The sequence below is a fragment of the Mobula hypostoma genome, chromosome 16, assembly GCF_963921235.1.
Source record: "Mobula hypostoma chromosome 16, sMobHyp1.1, whole genome shotgun sequence".
Classification (NCBI taxonomy): Eukaryota; Metazoa; Chordata; class Chondrichthyes; order Myliobatiformes; family Myliobatidae; genus Mobula; species Mobula hypostoma.
The window spans coordinates 1819087-1834449 of NC_086112.1; the positions used below are offsets into that span (position 1 = coordinate 1819087).

At 43.8% G+C, this 15363-nt stretch overlaps 1 protein-coding gene across 2 annotated transcripts in view; it reads left to right on the forward strand.

Annotated features, from left to right (window-relative positions):
- The window catches only part of skic3 (SKI3 subunit of superkiller complex), a 192866-nt gene extending 177625 nt beyond the window's left edge, over window positions 1-15241 (forward strand). For both annotated transcript variants that reach the window (XM_063069269.1, XM_063069268.1), the window contains exons 40-41: window positions 6138-6261; window positions 11502-15241. In XM_063069269.1, coding sequence (XP_062925339.1) covers window positions 6138-6261; window positions 11502-11579 — 202 coding nt within the window. In that variant the 3' untranslated portion in view covers window positions 11580-15241. The remainder of the gene's footprint in view (window positions 1-6137; window positions 6262-11501) is intronic.
- Window positions 15242-15363: the final 122 nt, after the last annotated feature.

Consider the following 15363-nt stretch of genomic DNA (forward strand, 5'->3'; position numbering starts at 1 on the left):
TGTTGTGTCGTCTGTTAATGTGGTAAATTGGATCAGCAAATTTGCTGATGATACAAAGATTGGAGGTGTAGTAGACAGTGAGGAAGGTTTTCAGAGCCTGCAGAGGGACTTGGACCAGCTGGAAAAATGGGCTAAAAAATGGCAGATGGAGTTTAATACTGACAAGTGTGAGGTATTGCACGTTGGAAGGACAAACCAACGTAGAACATACAGGGTTAATGATAAGGCACTGAGGAGTGCAGTGAAACAGAGGGATCTGGGAATACAGATACAAAATTCCCTAAAAGTGGAGTCACAGGTAGATAGGGTCGTAAAGAGAGCTTTTGGTACATTGGCCTTTACTAATCAAAGTATTGAGTATAAGAGCTGGAATGTTATGATGAGGTTGTATAAGGCATTGGTGAGACCGAATCTGGAGTATTGTGTTCAGTTTTGGTCACCAAATTACAGGAAGGATATAAATAAGGCTGAAAGAGTGCAGAGAAGGTTTACGAGGATGTTGCCGGGACTTGAGAAACTCAGTTACAGAGAAAGGTTGAATAGGTTGGGATTTTATTCCCTGAAGCGTAGAAGAATGAGGGGAGATTTGATAGAGGTATATAAAATTATGATGGGTATAGATACAGTAAATGCAAGCAGGCTTTTTCCACTGAGGCAAGGAGAGAAAAAAACCAGAGGACATGGGTTAAGGGTGAGGGGGGGAAAGTTTAAAGGGAACATTGGGGGGGCTTCTTCACACAGAGAGTGGTGGGAGTATGGAATGAGCTGCCAGACGAGGTGGTAAATGCGGGTTCTTTTTTAACATTTAAGAATAAATTGGACAGATACATGGATGGGAGGTGTATGGAGGGATATGGTCCGTGTGCAGGTCAGTGGGACTAGGCAGAAAATGGTTCGGCACAGCCAAGAAGGGCCAAAAGGCCTGTTTCTCTGCTGTAGTTTCTATGGTTTCTATGTTGAATAGCTGTGTCAGGAGGCAAATTGTAGGGGATCCAGTGTGGGTGGTAGCAGGCTGCAGATGTAGTCCTTGACCAGCCTCTCAAAGCAATTGCTTATTATTGAGGTGAGTGTGACAGGACACCAGTAGTTCAGACATGTTACCTTGGTCTCATTCGGCACAGCAATAATGGTGGATGTTTTGAAGCAGGAGGGTAGTCTACACTGGGAGAAGGAGAGATTAAAAAGGTCTGTAAACACACCTGTCAGTTGTGCCATGCACACCCTGATTTCCCGCCCTGGGATGCCATCCAGTCCCACAGCCTTGCGACTGTCCACTCATTGGAAACACCTGCATACTTCAGCCTCAGAGATGTCCAAGCTGCAGGTCCCATCAGCAGCTCTCTTCAGGGGCTAAGTGTTGGCAACATCTCAGTTGCAACAACCTTCAATTTTTTTTTAAAGTTTTTTAATAATATGAGAGGAAACCAGAGCACCCAGAGGCAACCCGCACGGTCCCAGGTAAAACCTACAAACTCCTTACAGACAGCGGTGGGAATTGAACTCTGACTGCTAGTACTGAAGTGTTACACTAACTGCTATGCTACTGTGCCAGCCACATTAAGGTAATAGCTGATTTATTTTACTTTATAATTCCATCTCCCATAATTCACGAAATATCCAGAAAGGTATCGATTTCTGTTTAGAATGAAGTCATTGACTGAGCTTCCTTAGCTCTTCGGGCGTGAGTTTCAGTGACCTTCCCTGCAATCAACCTGTGGAGTCCTTTAAGTTTCGATGTACACTGGCAGAGAGTCGCTTTCTGTGGGCTGAAGAAAATTGCAGTTTTCTTCTTAAATATACATCTTTTGAACTGTTTTTGCTGCAATCTGCAGCATGGTAACTTCCTCTTACAACAGACCACGAAATTACATTGGTGACCTTCGGATCTCATGATCAACTGAATGCAAAGCAGTTAAGTGTGGTGCCTTTTAGGTCAACACCATGACCAGAAACACAGCAGGAGAGGTGGAATTCAAGCCAGCTGAAGCACAGAGGGATGTGACCTCCTCTATTTGGCATCGTGTTGGTGAACGTGCAGTCGCTGGAAAATCAGATTGACGATCTCAGTAAGGCTGCTGTATCAGAGGCAGATGAGGCAGATCTCATTTGTTTGTTGCGCTGAGACTTGGTTATCAGCAGATCCACCAAATAGCAGCAATCCAACCAGAAGGGTTTATGATTTTTGGAATGGATCGAACTGCGAAATCTTGTAAGGAAAAAGGTGGCGTCAATTCTCTTTGGTATTCAGGCAAGGGGTTATGTCGACCTCTTGTTCCCCTGACTTAGAACATCTAACGATCAAATGTAGATCATTCTATTTGCCTCAGGAGTTCTCATCCATGATCCTGACCACAGATTATAAGCAAGCACTCACAAAACTGCATGATGTCGTCTGCAGGCAAGACCGGCCCATCCCAAAGCATTTCAAATTATAGTCAGTGAGTTCAGCCAGGCCTCGTTGAAGAAAACCTTGCCCAATTTTCACCAGCATGTAACCAGTTGCACCAAAGGTCCCAACACAAAAATCCACTGCCACACTACGATAAAGAATGCCTATTGCTCCTTCCCAAGACCGCATTTTGGCAAGTCATGTCACTTGGCTGTACTCCTGCTACCTGCATACAGACAGAGCCGAAAGAGATAAAGACAACTAAGAGGTGGTCGCAGGGGGCAGAGGAACGGTTAGAGGTTAGCTTTGAGTCAGTGGACTGGGCCGTGTTCAAGAACTCATCTGAGGTCCTGAATGGCTACACGAGGATTGTAACAGACTTTATTAAGACAGCTGTGTCCCCACGATATCGTTCAAGGTTTACCCCAATCAGAAACCCTGGGTGAACCATAAAATCTAGAATCTGCTGAGAGCCAGATTAGATTAGATTATGAGGACACTCAGTCCTCATTTATTGTCATTTAGAATGCATGTATTAAGAAATGATACAATGTTCCTCCAGAGTTATATCACAAAAAAAATAGGGCAAACCAAAGACTAACACTGACAAGACCACATAATGATAACATATAGTTACAGCAGTGCTAAACAATACTTTAATTTGATAAAGAACAGACCATGGGCACGGTAAGAAAAAAGTCTCAAAGTTCCGATCGACTCCCGATAGTCCCGATAGCAGGTGGCAAAAGGGAGAAACTCTCCCTGCCATAAACCTCCAGGCGCCGACAACTGCCGATGCATTGGAAGCACCCGACCACAGCCGACTCTGAGTCCGTCCGAAAACTTCGAGCCTCTGACCAGCCCTCTGACACCGAGCACCGAGCACCATCTCTGCCGAGCGCTTTGACCCCGGCCCCGGCCGCCAAGCAACAAGCAAAGCCGAGGACTCAGGGCCTTCTCCTCCAGAGATTTTGGATCACACAGTAGCAGCAGCAGCGAAGAAGGCATTTCAGAAGTTTCACCAGATGTTCCTCTGTGCTCTCACGTCTATCTCCATCAAATCAGGATATTTCACCAGAGTGGCCGCTGCGCGCTGCATCGTGCGGCCGTGTTCTCCTCCTCCCAGATCAGAGGTATTCAAGTCTGGAGATCTAGAATACTACAAGAGGTGCAGGATCTCCCATCTCACAGGTGAAATGGAGATTTCAGACTAGACTGGAATCAATGAGGGATGCTCTACAGCTGTGATAAGGTTTGAAATGCCATAACCTCCTGCAAAGCTAAATCAAGTGACATGGGGGCAGCAGAGCTTTGCTTCCAGATGAGCTCAATGCCCTTTAGTCTCGCTTTAACCACCAGAACAAGGAGGAACCATCGTGCTTCCCCGTGTTTCCCGATGATCCTTTGGCCTCAGTATCGGAAGATGGCGTGCAGGCTGCCTACAAGAGAGTGAATCCAAGGAAATCATCCAGTCCAGATAGAGTACCTGGCCAACTACTGAAGACCTGTGCCGACCAACTGGCTGGTGTGTTCACAGATATCTTCATCCTCTCTCTCCAGTAATGTGTGGTACCCACATGCTTCAAGCAGGGTTCTGGTGCCCATGAAAAGTGTGACAACCTGCCTCAGTGGCTATTGCCTAGTGGCATTCACAGTGATGAAATGTTTCGAGAGGCTAGTGTAAAAACATTTGCTCCTGTCTCAGTGGCAACTTGGATCTGTTCCAGTTTGCCTACTGAAGCACCAGGTCCACAGCAGATACCATTTTATTGGCTCTTCACACAACTATGGAACGTTTCGACAGCAAAGATGCATACATCAGGATGTGCTTATCAATTACAGCTCAGCATTTTAAACCATCACCCCCTCGAAACTCCAAGACCTGGACCTCAATACCCCCTTGTGCAATTGGATCCTAGATTTCCTCACTTGATAGATTCAGATTGGCAATAACATCTCTACAATCTCCATCACCACAGGGATGTGATCTTAGCCCCTGCTCTACTCGCTTTACACCTGTGACTGTGTGGCTAAGTACAGCTCCAGTGCCATATTAAAGTTCACTGATGACACCACTGTTGTGGGTTGTATCAAAGGTGGTGATGAATCAGCATACGGGAGGAAGATTGAATATTTGGCTGAGTGGTGCAATAACAACAACCTCTCAATGTCAATAAGACTGGGGAACTGATTGTAGACTTCAGGAGAGGGAAACCAGAGGTCCATGAGCCAGTAATGATCAGAAGATCAGAGATGAAGAGGGTGAGTTACTTTAAATTCCTGGGTGTCACTATCTCAGACGACCTGTCCTGGACACTACATATAAATGTAATTGCAGAGAAAACACGACAGCACCTGTGCTTCCTCAGGAGCCTGCGGAGATTCGACGTGTCATCAAAAACCTTGGCAGACATCTGTCGGTGTGCGGTGGAAAGTGTGCTGACTGGCTGCATTATGGCCTGGTATGGGAACACCAGTGCCTCTGGACGAAAAGTCCTACAAAATATAGTGGACCCAGCCCAGTACGTCATAGGTGAAACCCTCCCGACCATTGAGCATGTCTACATGAAACGTTGCTGTAGAAAAGCAGCATCCATCATCAAAGATCCTCAGCACCCAGGTCCTGCTCATTTCTCGCTGCTGCCATTAGGGAGAAGGTACAACTGCCTCAGGGCTCACACCACCAGGTTCAAGAACAGTTACCATCAGGCTCCTGAACAAAAGGGATAACTACACTCATTCTACTTCTACTGTTCCCACAACTTTAAGGACTCTTTATCTTGTTATTTCATGCTCTCGTTATTTATTGCTTTTTATTTATATTTGTATTTGCACAGCTTGTTGTCTTCTATCCTCTTGATCTTTCCATTGATCCTGTTTACAGTTACAATTCTAAAGATTTGCTGAGTCGGGCAGGAAAAAGTATCTCAGATTTGGATGTAGTGCCATGTATATACTCTGATAATTTTTACTTTGAACCTTGAACTGCTAACTCTTGGAAGTTCAGTCCTGTACAGTGTAGGGAAGGCTGAGCCACAGTGCAAGCATATTCTGCTTTGCTGACAAGATCTAAAATGTACTCCAGGAGATGTGTCACTAAGATCCCATATAGCAAAAATAAGACCAAACTACAGGAATATTTCTGCAATGAAGACACACACACTTTACTGTTCTTAATATAATATTTCACCTGCATGATGATTTTTCAGTGAAACTGAAATCCCTTTGAACATCAACATACACATATCCTGTCCACTTAAAAAAAACAATCAAAGGGGATAACTTCACATTTTTCCCATGTGAGATGGTGAGCTAGAAGACAGACAGATGGGATTCTGAAAGTGTGGTTGTTAATGATCTGGTGAAAATCTTTATGGAAAGGTCATGAACATGGATTTATTGAAAGGAAATGTTTAAGCATATCGAGGGCAGCAAATTAAAAGTTAAAGTATTAGGCTGAGCTGAGGTTAACAAATGATGAGGGTAAGGGTTAATGCTGATGCCCAGAAGCAAAGCGACGTAGCTGGATGAGTGAGTAAATAGAAAAAAATAATCAAAAGATGAGAGAGGTAACTGTGGAGTGGTTAAATTGATACCAGTGGAGTAGGAGAAACAGATTAGGTGTAATGTGTTGATAAGATAGTTTCAGTGTGACCAATGTAATAAAGTGTATCAATTTCAATTCTAAGCTTTGAGAAGCTTAAGTGGTCAGATAAGAGAATGAACTGATAATATATCCATTCTCCAGGGAGACCCGACGGCTGCTGGAGAGAGTAGTGTATCAGCCAGGTTACTCTGAAAGCATCGCATCAGTTGCACGCTGGTACCTCCTCCGACATCTGTGGGCCAAAAATGATGACACACTTATTACGGTAAGACTAAACTATGTTAAATCAATGAATTGCATGAAGATTCAAAGTCCTGAGGAACTCCAGAGCTGCTGACTTATTTTTTAAGTGTGCTCATGGGTGGACAAAATCAAATTATAGATACAACATACATCAAAGTTGCTGGTGAACGCAGCAGGCCAAGCAGCATCTATAGGAAGAGGTGCAGTCGACGTTTCAGGCCGAGACCCTTCGTCAGGACTAACTGAAGGAAGAGTGAGTAAGGGATTTGAAAGCTGGAGGGGGAGGGGGAGATGCAAAATGATAGGAGAAGACAGGAGGGGGAGGGATGGAGCCGAGAGCTGGACAGGTGATAGGCAAAAGGGGATACGAGAGGATCATGGGACAGGAGGTCCGGGAAGAAAGACGGGGGGGGGTGACCCAGAGGATGGGCAAGAGGTATATTCAGAGGGACAGAAGGAGAAAAAGGAGAGTGAGAGAAAGAATGTGTGCATTAAAAAGAGTAACAGATGGGGTACGAGGGGGAGGTGGGGCCTAGCGGAAGTTAGAGAAGTCAATGTTCATGCCATCAGGTTGGAGGCTACCCAGACGGAATATAAGGTGTTGTTCGTCCAACCTGAGTGTGGCTTCATCTTTACAGTAGAGGAGGCCGTGGATAGACATGTCAGAATGGGAATGGGATGTGGAATTAAAATGTGTGGCCACTGGGAGATCATAGATAGATGCTTTATTGATCCCAAAGGAAATGACAGTGTCACAATAGCATTACAAGTGCAGAGATATAGAAATATTAGAAGTAAGAAATAATTTTTAAAAAGCTTCCTTAAAAATAAGATGCACAAGATTTCCAAGATCACACTGATAAGATGGTTGTGCAAGAATTACTGTAATATTATACAGTAATGGGTGCACATTGACACAGTCCAGGTAAGAGGTGATGGTATTATTGCACAGCATGTCTGCAATAGCAGGGTGTGGTGAACAGAGGTTAAAAGCACTCTGAAGGGGGGATGGGGGGGGTCATCACTTCCTCGGCTATACCATCAACATCAATAGTAACAGGAAGCAGTGCAGGCTTGATCTTCCTGAAATCCATCTTCATCTCCTTTGTCTTACTGATGTTGATCTGCAGATGATTTAGCTTGCACCATTTGACAAAGACCTCCACCAGGGCCCTGTATTCATCCTCCTGTCCTCCCTTTATACACCCAACTATATATACGTATCAAGATGTTGCAAACAGCTATGAAAATGTATTTTAGCCTGATGTTAGTTGTGGCATTTTGGGCTATGCAAGAAAAATAATAAATTTACTTTGCTTGGTAGCATTTCTTATTTTAATTAGCATTGTTTCTCCTCTAAAATTTCATTGTCTATCATTTCAAAAGGTTTCAAAGGTACATTTAACGTCAGAGAAATGTGTACAATATACATCCTGAAATGCTTTTTCTTTACTTTATACTACCCACAGGCAGTGAAATGTATAACACCCCCTTCCTTTCTCCTGCCCCCCTCCTAAGACAGCGGCAGCTAAATGCATCACACTTCCAGGAATGGCAGGTGTGCAATAGTCCTACCACCCCCCCCCCATCCATATTATTAATTTTGGACTGCACTCCTGAGGTTTTAGAGTTGATTTTATGTATATATTCTTTGTCATGCTGCAAAACGTTGAGCTGCTAAACTGTGTTTCATTGCTCCACAACAACGACAATAAAGATATTCTTCTTCTTCTTCTTTATTATACTTTATTGTCGCTAAACAGTTGATACTAGAACGTAGAATCATCATAGCGATATTTGATTCTGCGCTTCCCACTCCCTGGAGTACAAATCGATAGTAAATATTAAACATTTTAATTATAAATAATAAATAGAAAATAGAAAATGGAAAGTAAGGTAGTGCAAAAAAACCGAGAGGCAGGTCCGGATATTTGGAAGGTACGGCCCAAATCCGGGTCAGGATCTGTTCAGCAGTCTTATCACAGTTGGAAAGAAGCTGTTCCCACATCTGGCCGTACGAGTCTTCAAGCTCCTGAGCCTTCTCCCAGAGGGAAGAGGGACGAAAAGTGTGTTGGCTGGGTGGGTCGTGTCCTTGATTATCCCGGCAGCACTGCTCCGACAGCGTGCGGTGTTAAGTTAGTCCACGGACAGAAGATTGGTTTGTGTGATGTGCTGCGCCGTGTTCATGATCTTCTGCAGCTTCTTCCGGTCTTGGACAGGACAACTTCCATACCAGGTTGTGATGCACCCGAGAAGAATGCTTTCTACGGTGCATCTATAAAAATTAGTGAGTGTTTTTGGGGACAGGCCATATTTCTTTAGTTTTCTCAGGAAGTACAGGCGCTGGTGGGCCTTCTTGACAGTGGACTCTGCTTGGTTGGTCCAAGTCAGGTCATTTGTGATATTGACCCTGAAGAACTTAAAGCTTTTGACCTGTTCCACTTGCGCACCACCGATGTAAATGGGGTCGTGTGGTCCGCTACTCCTTCTGAGGTCAACAACCAATTCCTTCGTCTTGCTAATGTTGAGGGATAGGTTATTGTCTTCGCACCATGCCACCAGATTCTTAATTTCCTCTCTGTACTCAAACTCAAACTGTTCTCAAAGATCCACAAAAACGGGAGTGCCCCAAAGAATTAATGTTAGTTAAATGTTAGAACTCCAAAGCCCCCGCAACTCCCCCCTCCCAAGCATAAGCAGCAACAAAGCAATGACCGCCCCCCCCCACACCAGCTAAAAAGCAACGGCACCCCCCCCCACTGAGAACTCAAGCGTGTAGCAAAGCATCAGTAAACATACAGACTTGCAATACCCCAAAGACTACTCGTTAACCTGGTAATTTGACATACCACAAGCTCGCTCGCTCTCTCCCTAATAAGGGAGAAAGAGGTATCTCTTTTTCACATAGAAACATAGAAAATAGGTGCAGGAGTAGGCCATTCAGCCCTTCGAGCCTGCACCGCCATTTATTATGATCATGGCTGATCATCCAACTCAGAACCCTGCACCAGCCTTCCCTCCATACCCCCTGATCCCCGTAGCCACAAGGGCCATATCTAACTCCCTCTTAAATATAGCCAATGAACTGGCCTCAACTGTTTCCTGTGGCAGAGAATTCCACAGATTCACTACTCTCTGTGTGAAGAAGTTTTTCCTAATCTCAGTCCTAAAAGGCTTCCCCCTTATCCTCAAACTGTGACCCCTCGTTCTGGACTTCCCCAACATCGGGAACAATCTTCCTGCATCTAGCCTGTCCAATCCCTTTAGGATTTTATATGTTTTAATCAGATCCCCCCTCAATCTTCTAAATTCCAACGAGTACAAGCCCAGTTCATCCAGTCTTTCTTCATATGAAAGTCCTGCCATCTCAGGAATCAATCTGGTGAACCTTCTTTGTACTCCCTCTATGGCAAGGATGTCTTTCCTCAGATTAGGGGACCAAAACTGCACACAATACTCCAGGTGTGGTCTCACCAAGGCCTTGTACAACTGCAGTAGTACCTCCCTGCTCCTGTACTCGAATTCTCTTGCTATAAATGCCAGCATACCATTCGCCTTTTTCACCGCCTGCTGTACCTGCATGCCCACTTTTAATGATTGGTGTATAATGACACCCAGGTCTCGTTGCACCTCCCCTTTTCCTAATCGGCCACCATTCAGATAATAATCTGTTTTCCTATTTTTGCCACCAAAGTGGATAACTTCACATTTATCCACATTAAATTGCATCTGCCATGAATTTGCCCACTCACCCAACCTATCCAAGTCACCCTGCATCCTCTTAGCATCCTCCTCACAGCTAACACTGCCACCCAGCTTCGTGTCATCCGCAAACTTGGAGATGCTGCCGTGAGAGGGGAGACATAACAAAGCAACTTGCTGATTTATGATGTTAAAAGTCTGTTGCGTTGCTTCTTCCGAGCTCTGTGCCCAAAGAGCTCGGGTCTCTGGGCACATAGCAACCAGTTTGCTGTTTTCGAACTTCCGTCTCCCACGACACACCAGCTTTCTGAGGCGGCACCAACCTCGAGTCTGCCCGCCCCCAGAGCCACGAAATCCCGGAACCCTGAAGGCCCACTAGTCTTCTAGGCCATGTCCTTGGCATATCGAATAGCGGCCAGTCATGAAACCCTGAGAACGGGTCCCATTCCTGCAAAGAACCGAACCCAGCATGTAACTCCAGATCAGGGTCTTCAAAAGAACCCCGAAAAGGAAAAATAGAGATATTGAAGATAGAAATAGAGCTGTTTCCGAAGATGCAAACAAAGGAGTTGCCGTTAGGAAATTTAAAAATTTAATTTCAGTGGAGGCATTAAAAGATGTATTTCAATGGATTGAAAGTGGTCTTCGTTTAATATCTTAAGATCTCCAAGTTCACTTTCATACCTCTCAGACACAAACCTATTATGCTGACTTGATTCCTTATGATTGTTATAGCGGTGGGAGGGGGAGGGGGGAGGAGGGGATTAGCCAGTGGCGATAAGCTCCCACTACCTGTTAAAAGCTCCAAATGGCGTGTCTCTCTTAGAGTTTCTGACAACCAAGTTCGGCTCCTGGCCTTCAGGTCTATTGTCTCATCATTATAGATTGTGACCGCAGTTTGCGTCCTGTCTCGGCCGGTGTGCGTTGTGTGTGACCGCGGTCTGCGTCCTGTCTCGGCCGGTGTGCGTTGTGTGTGACCGCGGTCTGCGTCCTGTCTCGGCCGGTGTGCGTTGTGTGTGACCGCGGTCTGCGTCCTGTCTCGGCCGGTGTGCGTTGTGTGTGTCCGCGGTCTGCGTCCTGTCTCGGCCGGTGTGCGTTGTGTGTGACCGCGGTCTGCGTCCTGTCTCGGCCGGTGTACGTTGTGTGTGACCGCGGTCTGCGTCCTGTCTCGGCCGGTGTGCGTTGTGTGTGACCGCGGTCTGCGTCCTGTCTCGGCCGGTGTGCGTTGTGTGTGACCGCGGTCTGCGTCCTGTCTCGGCCGGTGTGCGTTCTGTGTGTCCGCGGTCTGCGTCCTGTCTCGGCCGTTGTGTATTGTGTGTGACCGCGGTCTGCGTCCTGTCTCGGCCGGTGTGCGTTGTATGTGACCGCGGTCTGCGTCCTGTCTCGGCCAGTGTGCATTGTGTGTGTCCGCGGTCTGCGTCCTGTCTCGGCCAGTATTACGTCACGTGCGACCATAATAATGTCATATGTTTATTTGATAAATTTTATGTTTATGAAGCATAGAAAGATCAAATGTTTGGTCAAGGTAATCTGTTCTAAGTGAATTTATTGTGCTTGCAGGTTTTACTTCAGAATGCAGAACTGAAAGGCGATGCCAGAGTCGAAGAACTGTACCAGGAGCTTAACAAGTCATCATAAGCACTGAATTGGAACAAAGATCTGACCATGAATGTGTGAACAGTAAACTGTAACACGGGGGCTGTGGCTTTTGGCTGCTAACATTACTTGGATGTCTGACTTTCTAACCGCAGTACCTATGGCTGGCTGGCTTTTTCGGAAGCAATACCCCTGCCCTTGCTCAGTGCACCTTGGATATCTATGTAAAAAAAATCATGTATCATTATCTGGATCAATACTTTCTCTTCTATGCAATCATTGTATTGTCCCGTGTTTTACATTTGAATATTTTTCATGGTCAAGGAGTATGCCAATTTCTTTTATTTGAAGGTTAATACTTTCATTATATCTTGACAATGAAGGTGTAAGGTTGCAGTGTGATTACAGTGAAACAATCATGTTTGGCCATTTGCTGCACAGTTCATTACAACACAGCAAGCTATGCATTCATTACTTCCTGCTGAAAGTTACAATTAAAACTTTTATTTAACTTCATGCTTATGATCATTAAATTCACCATTCTGATGTTCTCAATTATTTTTAACAAATATTGCTTCATCTTTTGCACCAAATATATTCAAACATCTGATTTGTTACTGGATTATTGAAGTGAAGTTTTAATGCTGTGTCTGCACAGAAACTGTTTTAAAAATGCAAAATGGAGCTGGCACTGAAAATTTGGAATTAAAACTAATCATGTAGCATCTGTGTAAAGAGAACTTGTTAATGGTTGATAAGATTCTATATCCAGAATTTCTGCTCACGGTACACACATCTGTGCTGCTGGTGGCTGCAATGGATGCAGAGAGCCGATAGGTTTGGCCCTGTGCATCTTTAAATTCAGTTAATGGTTGAAATTCTGGTAGATAAGATGCTCTGTCCAGAATCACTGCCCTCAGTAGTCCACAAATCTGTGCAGTTGGCTGGCTACGGTGGATGCCCTCCGAGGAATTGGATATCAGACAGTGTTGTGCAGAAGCCTCACCTTCAAAATTCCCAGAGAACCTTACAAAGCTGGCTGCTTTGCTAATTGAAATATCTATTTTTTAAAAATCTCTAATATTTAGATATGTGTAAAAGCTGTTCAAATTGAAGATATTGAAACATTGAAAAAAAGAAAACAAATACAAGTAATTTCAGAAACTAAATCAAAGCAAATATTTTTTTTCACCTAGAGCTATTTGGTCTCAGGTTCTGCACTGTTTGACTTTGTGAAGGAACAAGAATAGATGCAACACCATCTGTCATTTTGGCAAGTCATGCACACATGGAAAATTTGCAGCCAATCTCTCCTTCCACTGAGCAGGAGCTGTTGCAGTTAGAACTGCCAGCATCGCATTAATACTTGCAGTGGAAAGCTATGGAGGAATCATGACTGTCAACAGATGTCAGAGTGGATGGGTAATCACATCATAAACAAAAGAAAAAATGCAGATGCCGGAAATCCAAGCAACACAGGAACTCAGCAGGCTCCTCATCTGTTTTTCTCCAGTCCTGCTGAAGTGTCTCAGCCCAAAACATTGACTGTACTCTTTTCCATAGATGCCTGACCTATTGAGTTACTCCAGCATTTTGTGTGGGGAATCTTATCAGTCAGCTTGCAATAGAAATGACAAATAATGACTTTATTGAGCTTTTTAAACTTTGTTTTTGTAAAATATGAATCAACAAAGGATATCAGGGTGGGTGATGGGGGAATGTTGTAACAGTCTAAAACAATTGGAATACAATCAAAATCCTACCTTCCCAGCAAGTTGAAATCTATAGCTTTCCAATACTGGCCTGAGCAAAACAGCACGTAAAGATAAAGGGCAGGAATCCACAAAACAGCAGGAACACAATGTTATGATCAAGAAAAGTTTGGATGGGTCCATGGTTGGGAGAGGTACGGAGGGCTATGGTCAATGGGACTAGGCAGATTAATGGTTCGCCACAAACTAGATGAGCCAAAGGGCTATAGTATTTTATGATTCTTTGTGAAGATGGTGTGGACATTTAACAACATGTAATTTTCTTAAAATAATCAAAGGCAAATGAGTGTTAATGATCTATTTTAGGATACACATCTTTGTTAGGTACAGTATTGACAAAATAAATGACATCAACAGAGCCTAGGAAAATATCTGCACTTTATTCCGAAGTATAATGTTACACATTTGTTTTTATGACAAAATGAATCAGGTGCTATCATCAAGATGTGCTCAGCTGTCAGTGACATTAAAATTAATAAAATAATTTAAGTATGCCATACAGTTGATTCCTACAGTAGTTGATCGCTAAATCAAAATACAAATGCACTTGCAATATAACTACATTTGGCTGCCTTAATTTTAGTAGTTTATATAAATACTGTATAAATCTCTGGTTAACTATATACAATGGATGTTTTGATGGACAGTTCTAGTTTGTACACGAGGTCATGAAACAAGCACGGTGTCAAAGATATAAAATTTAAGCAGTGCTGGAAATGCTTGACAGTCAACCAGCAGATGTGAAGAGTGAAAAGGCTGTTGTTTCTGGTTAATCGTCAGGAGGATAATGTTTTTTGTTTTTTCAAAAAAGAGAAAAGAGGCGAGAAGGAAGATGGCGAGGGAAGTTCTGTGATGCAGTGAGGAAGGAGAGGAAATATAAAGTGCGCTTGATAAAACAGAAAACAGAGGGTAAAAAATGGATCTGAAAGAGGTGATCATTAAAATAGCAGTATCATTTTAAATTGTTGAATCTGGAAGTCTGTACTGTGGACTAAAGAAGAGGTGCTGACTTTCAAATTTCCATTGACCATTCCTGGAGCAGTACAGGATTCAATATTGGGATGGGACAGGGAATTGAAACCCAGAAGCTTGAATATAGGTAGTCTTCAAATTCATAAATTTTCTCTTCAATTTAGACGGGGCTATGTATGAGCAGTCAATACAGTACACTAGATTGAAATAAATAAAGTCACTTTCACCTGAACACGGGGAGGTATGATAGTTGGAAGGAGCGAGTGAAAGAGCAGACGTTTCAGAGGGTCGGGTGTTTATGGTGATTAAAGTGAAAATGTATTAAGGTTTAAGTTCCTCGGCATCCACATCACAACCTCACGTGGTCTGTACACACCAGCTGTATGGTGGAAAAAGGCACAACAGCGCCTCTTTCACCTCAAACGGTTGAGGAAGTTTGGTATGGGCCCCCAAATCTGAAGGGCTTTCTACAGGGGCACAAATGAGAGCATCCTGACTGGCTGCATCACTGGCTGGTATGGGAACTGTACCTCCCTTAATCGCAGGATTCTGCAGAGTGTGGTGCGGACAGCCCAGTGCATCTGTAGTTGTGAACTTCCCATGATTCAGGACATTTACAAGGACAGGTGTGTAAAAAGGGCCCGTAGGTTCATTGCGGATCCGAGTCACCCCAACACAATCTATTCCAGCTGCTACCATCCGGGAAACGGTATCGCAACGTAAAAGCCAGGACCAACAGTCTCTGGGACAGCTTCATCCACCAGCCCATCAGACTGATTAACGCACGCTGATTTGAGTGTATTTCTATGTTACATTGACTGTTCTATTTATTATAAATTACTATAATTGCACATTTAGATGGAGACATAACATTAAGATTTTTACTCCTTGTATGTGGTGGATGTAAGAAATAAAGTCAATTAAATTCAATTCAATAGATTTTAGATTTAAATGGAGTATCAATGGAATTTTTCTGACATTGTCTTGCATCATTTTGGGTACCATTAAGATTAAAAGATAAATTAGACAGAGTGTTTCACAATTCTTTTGTTATTATATATTGACAGAGTTGCAGTGTCTTT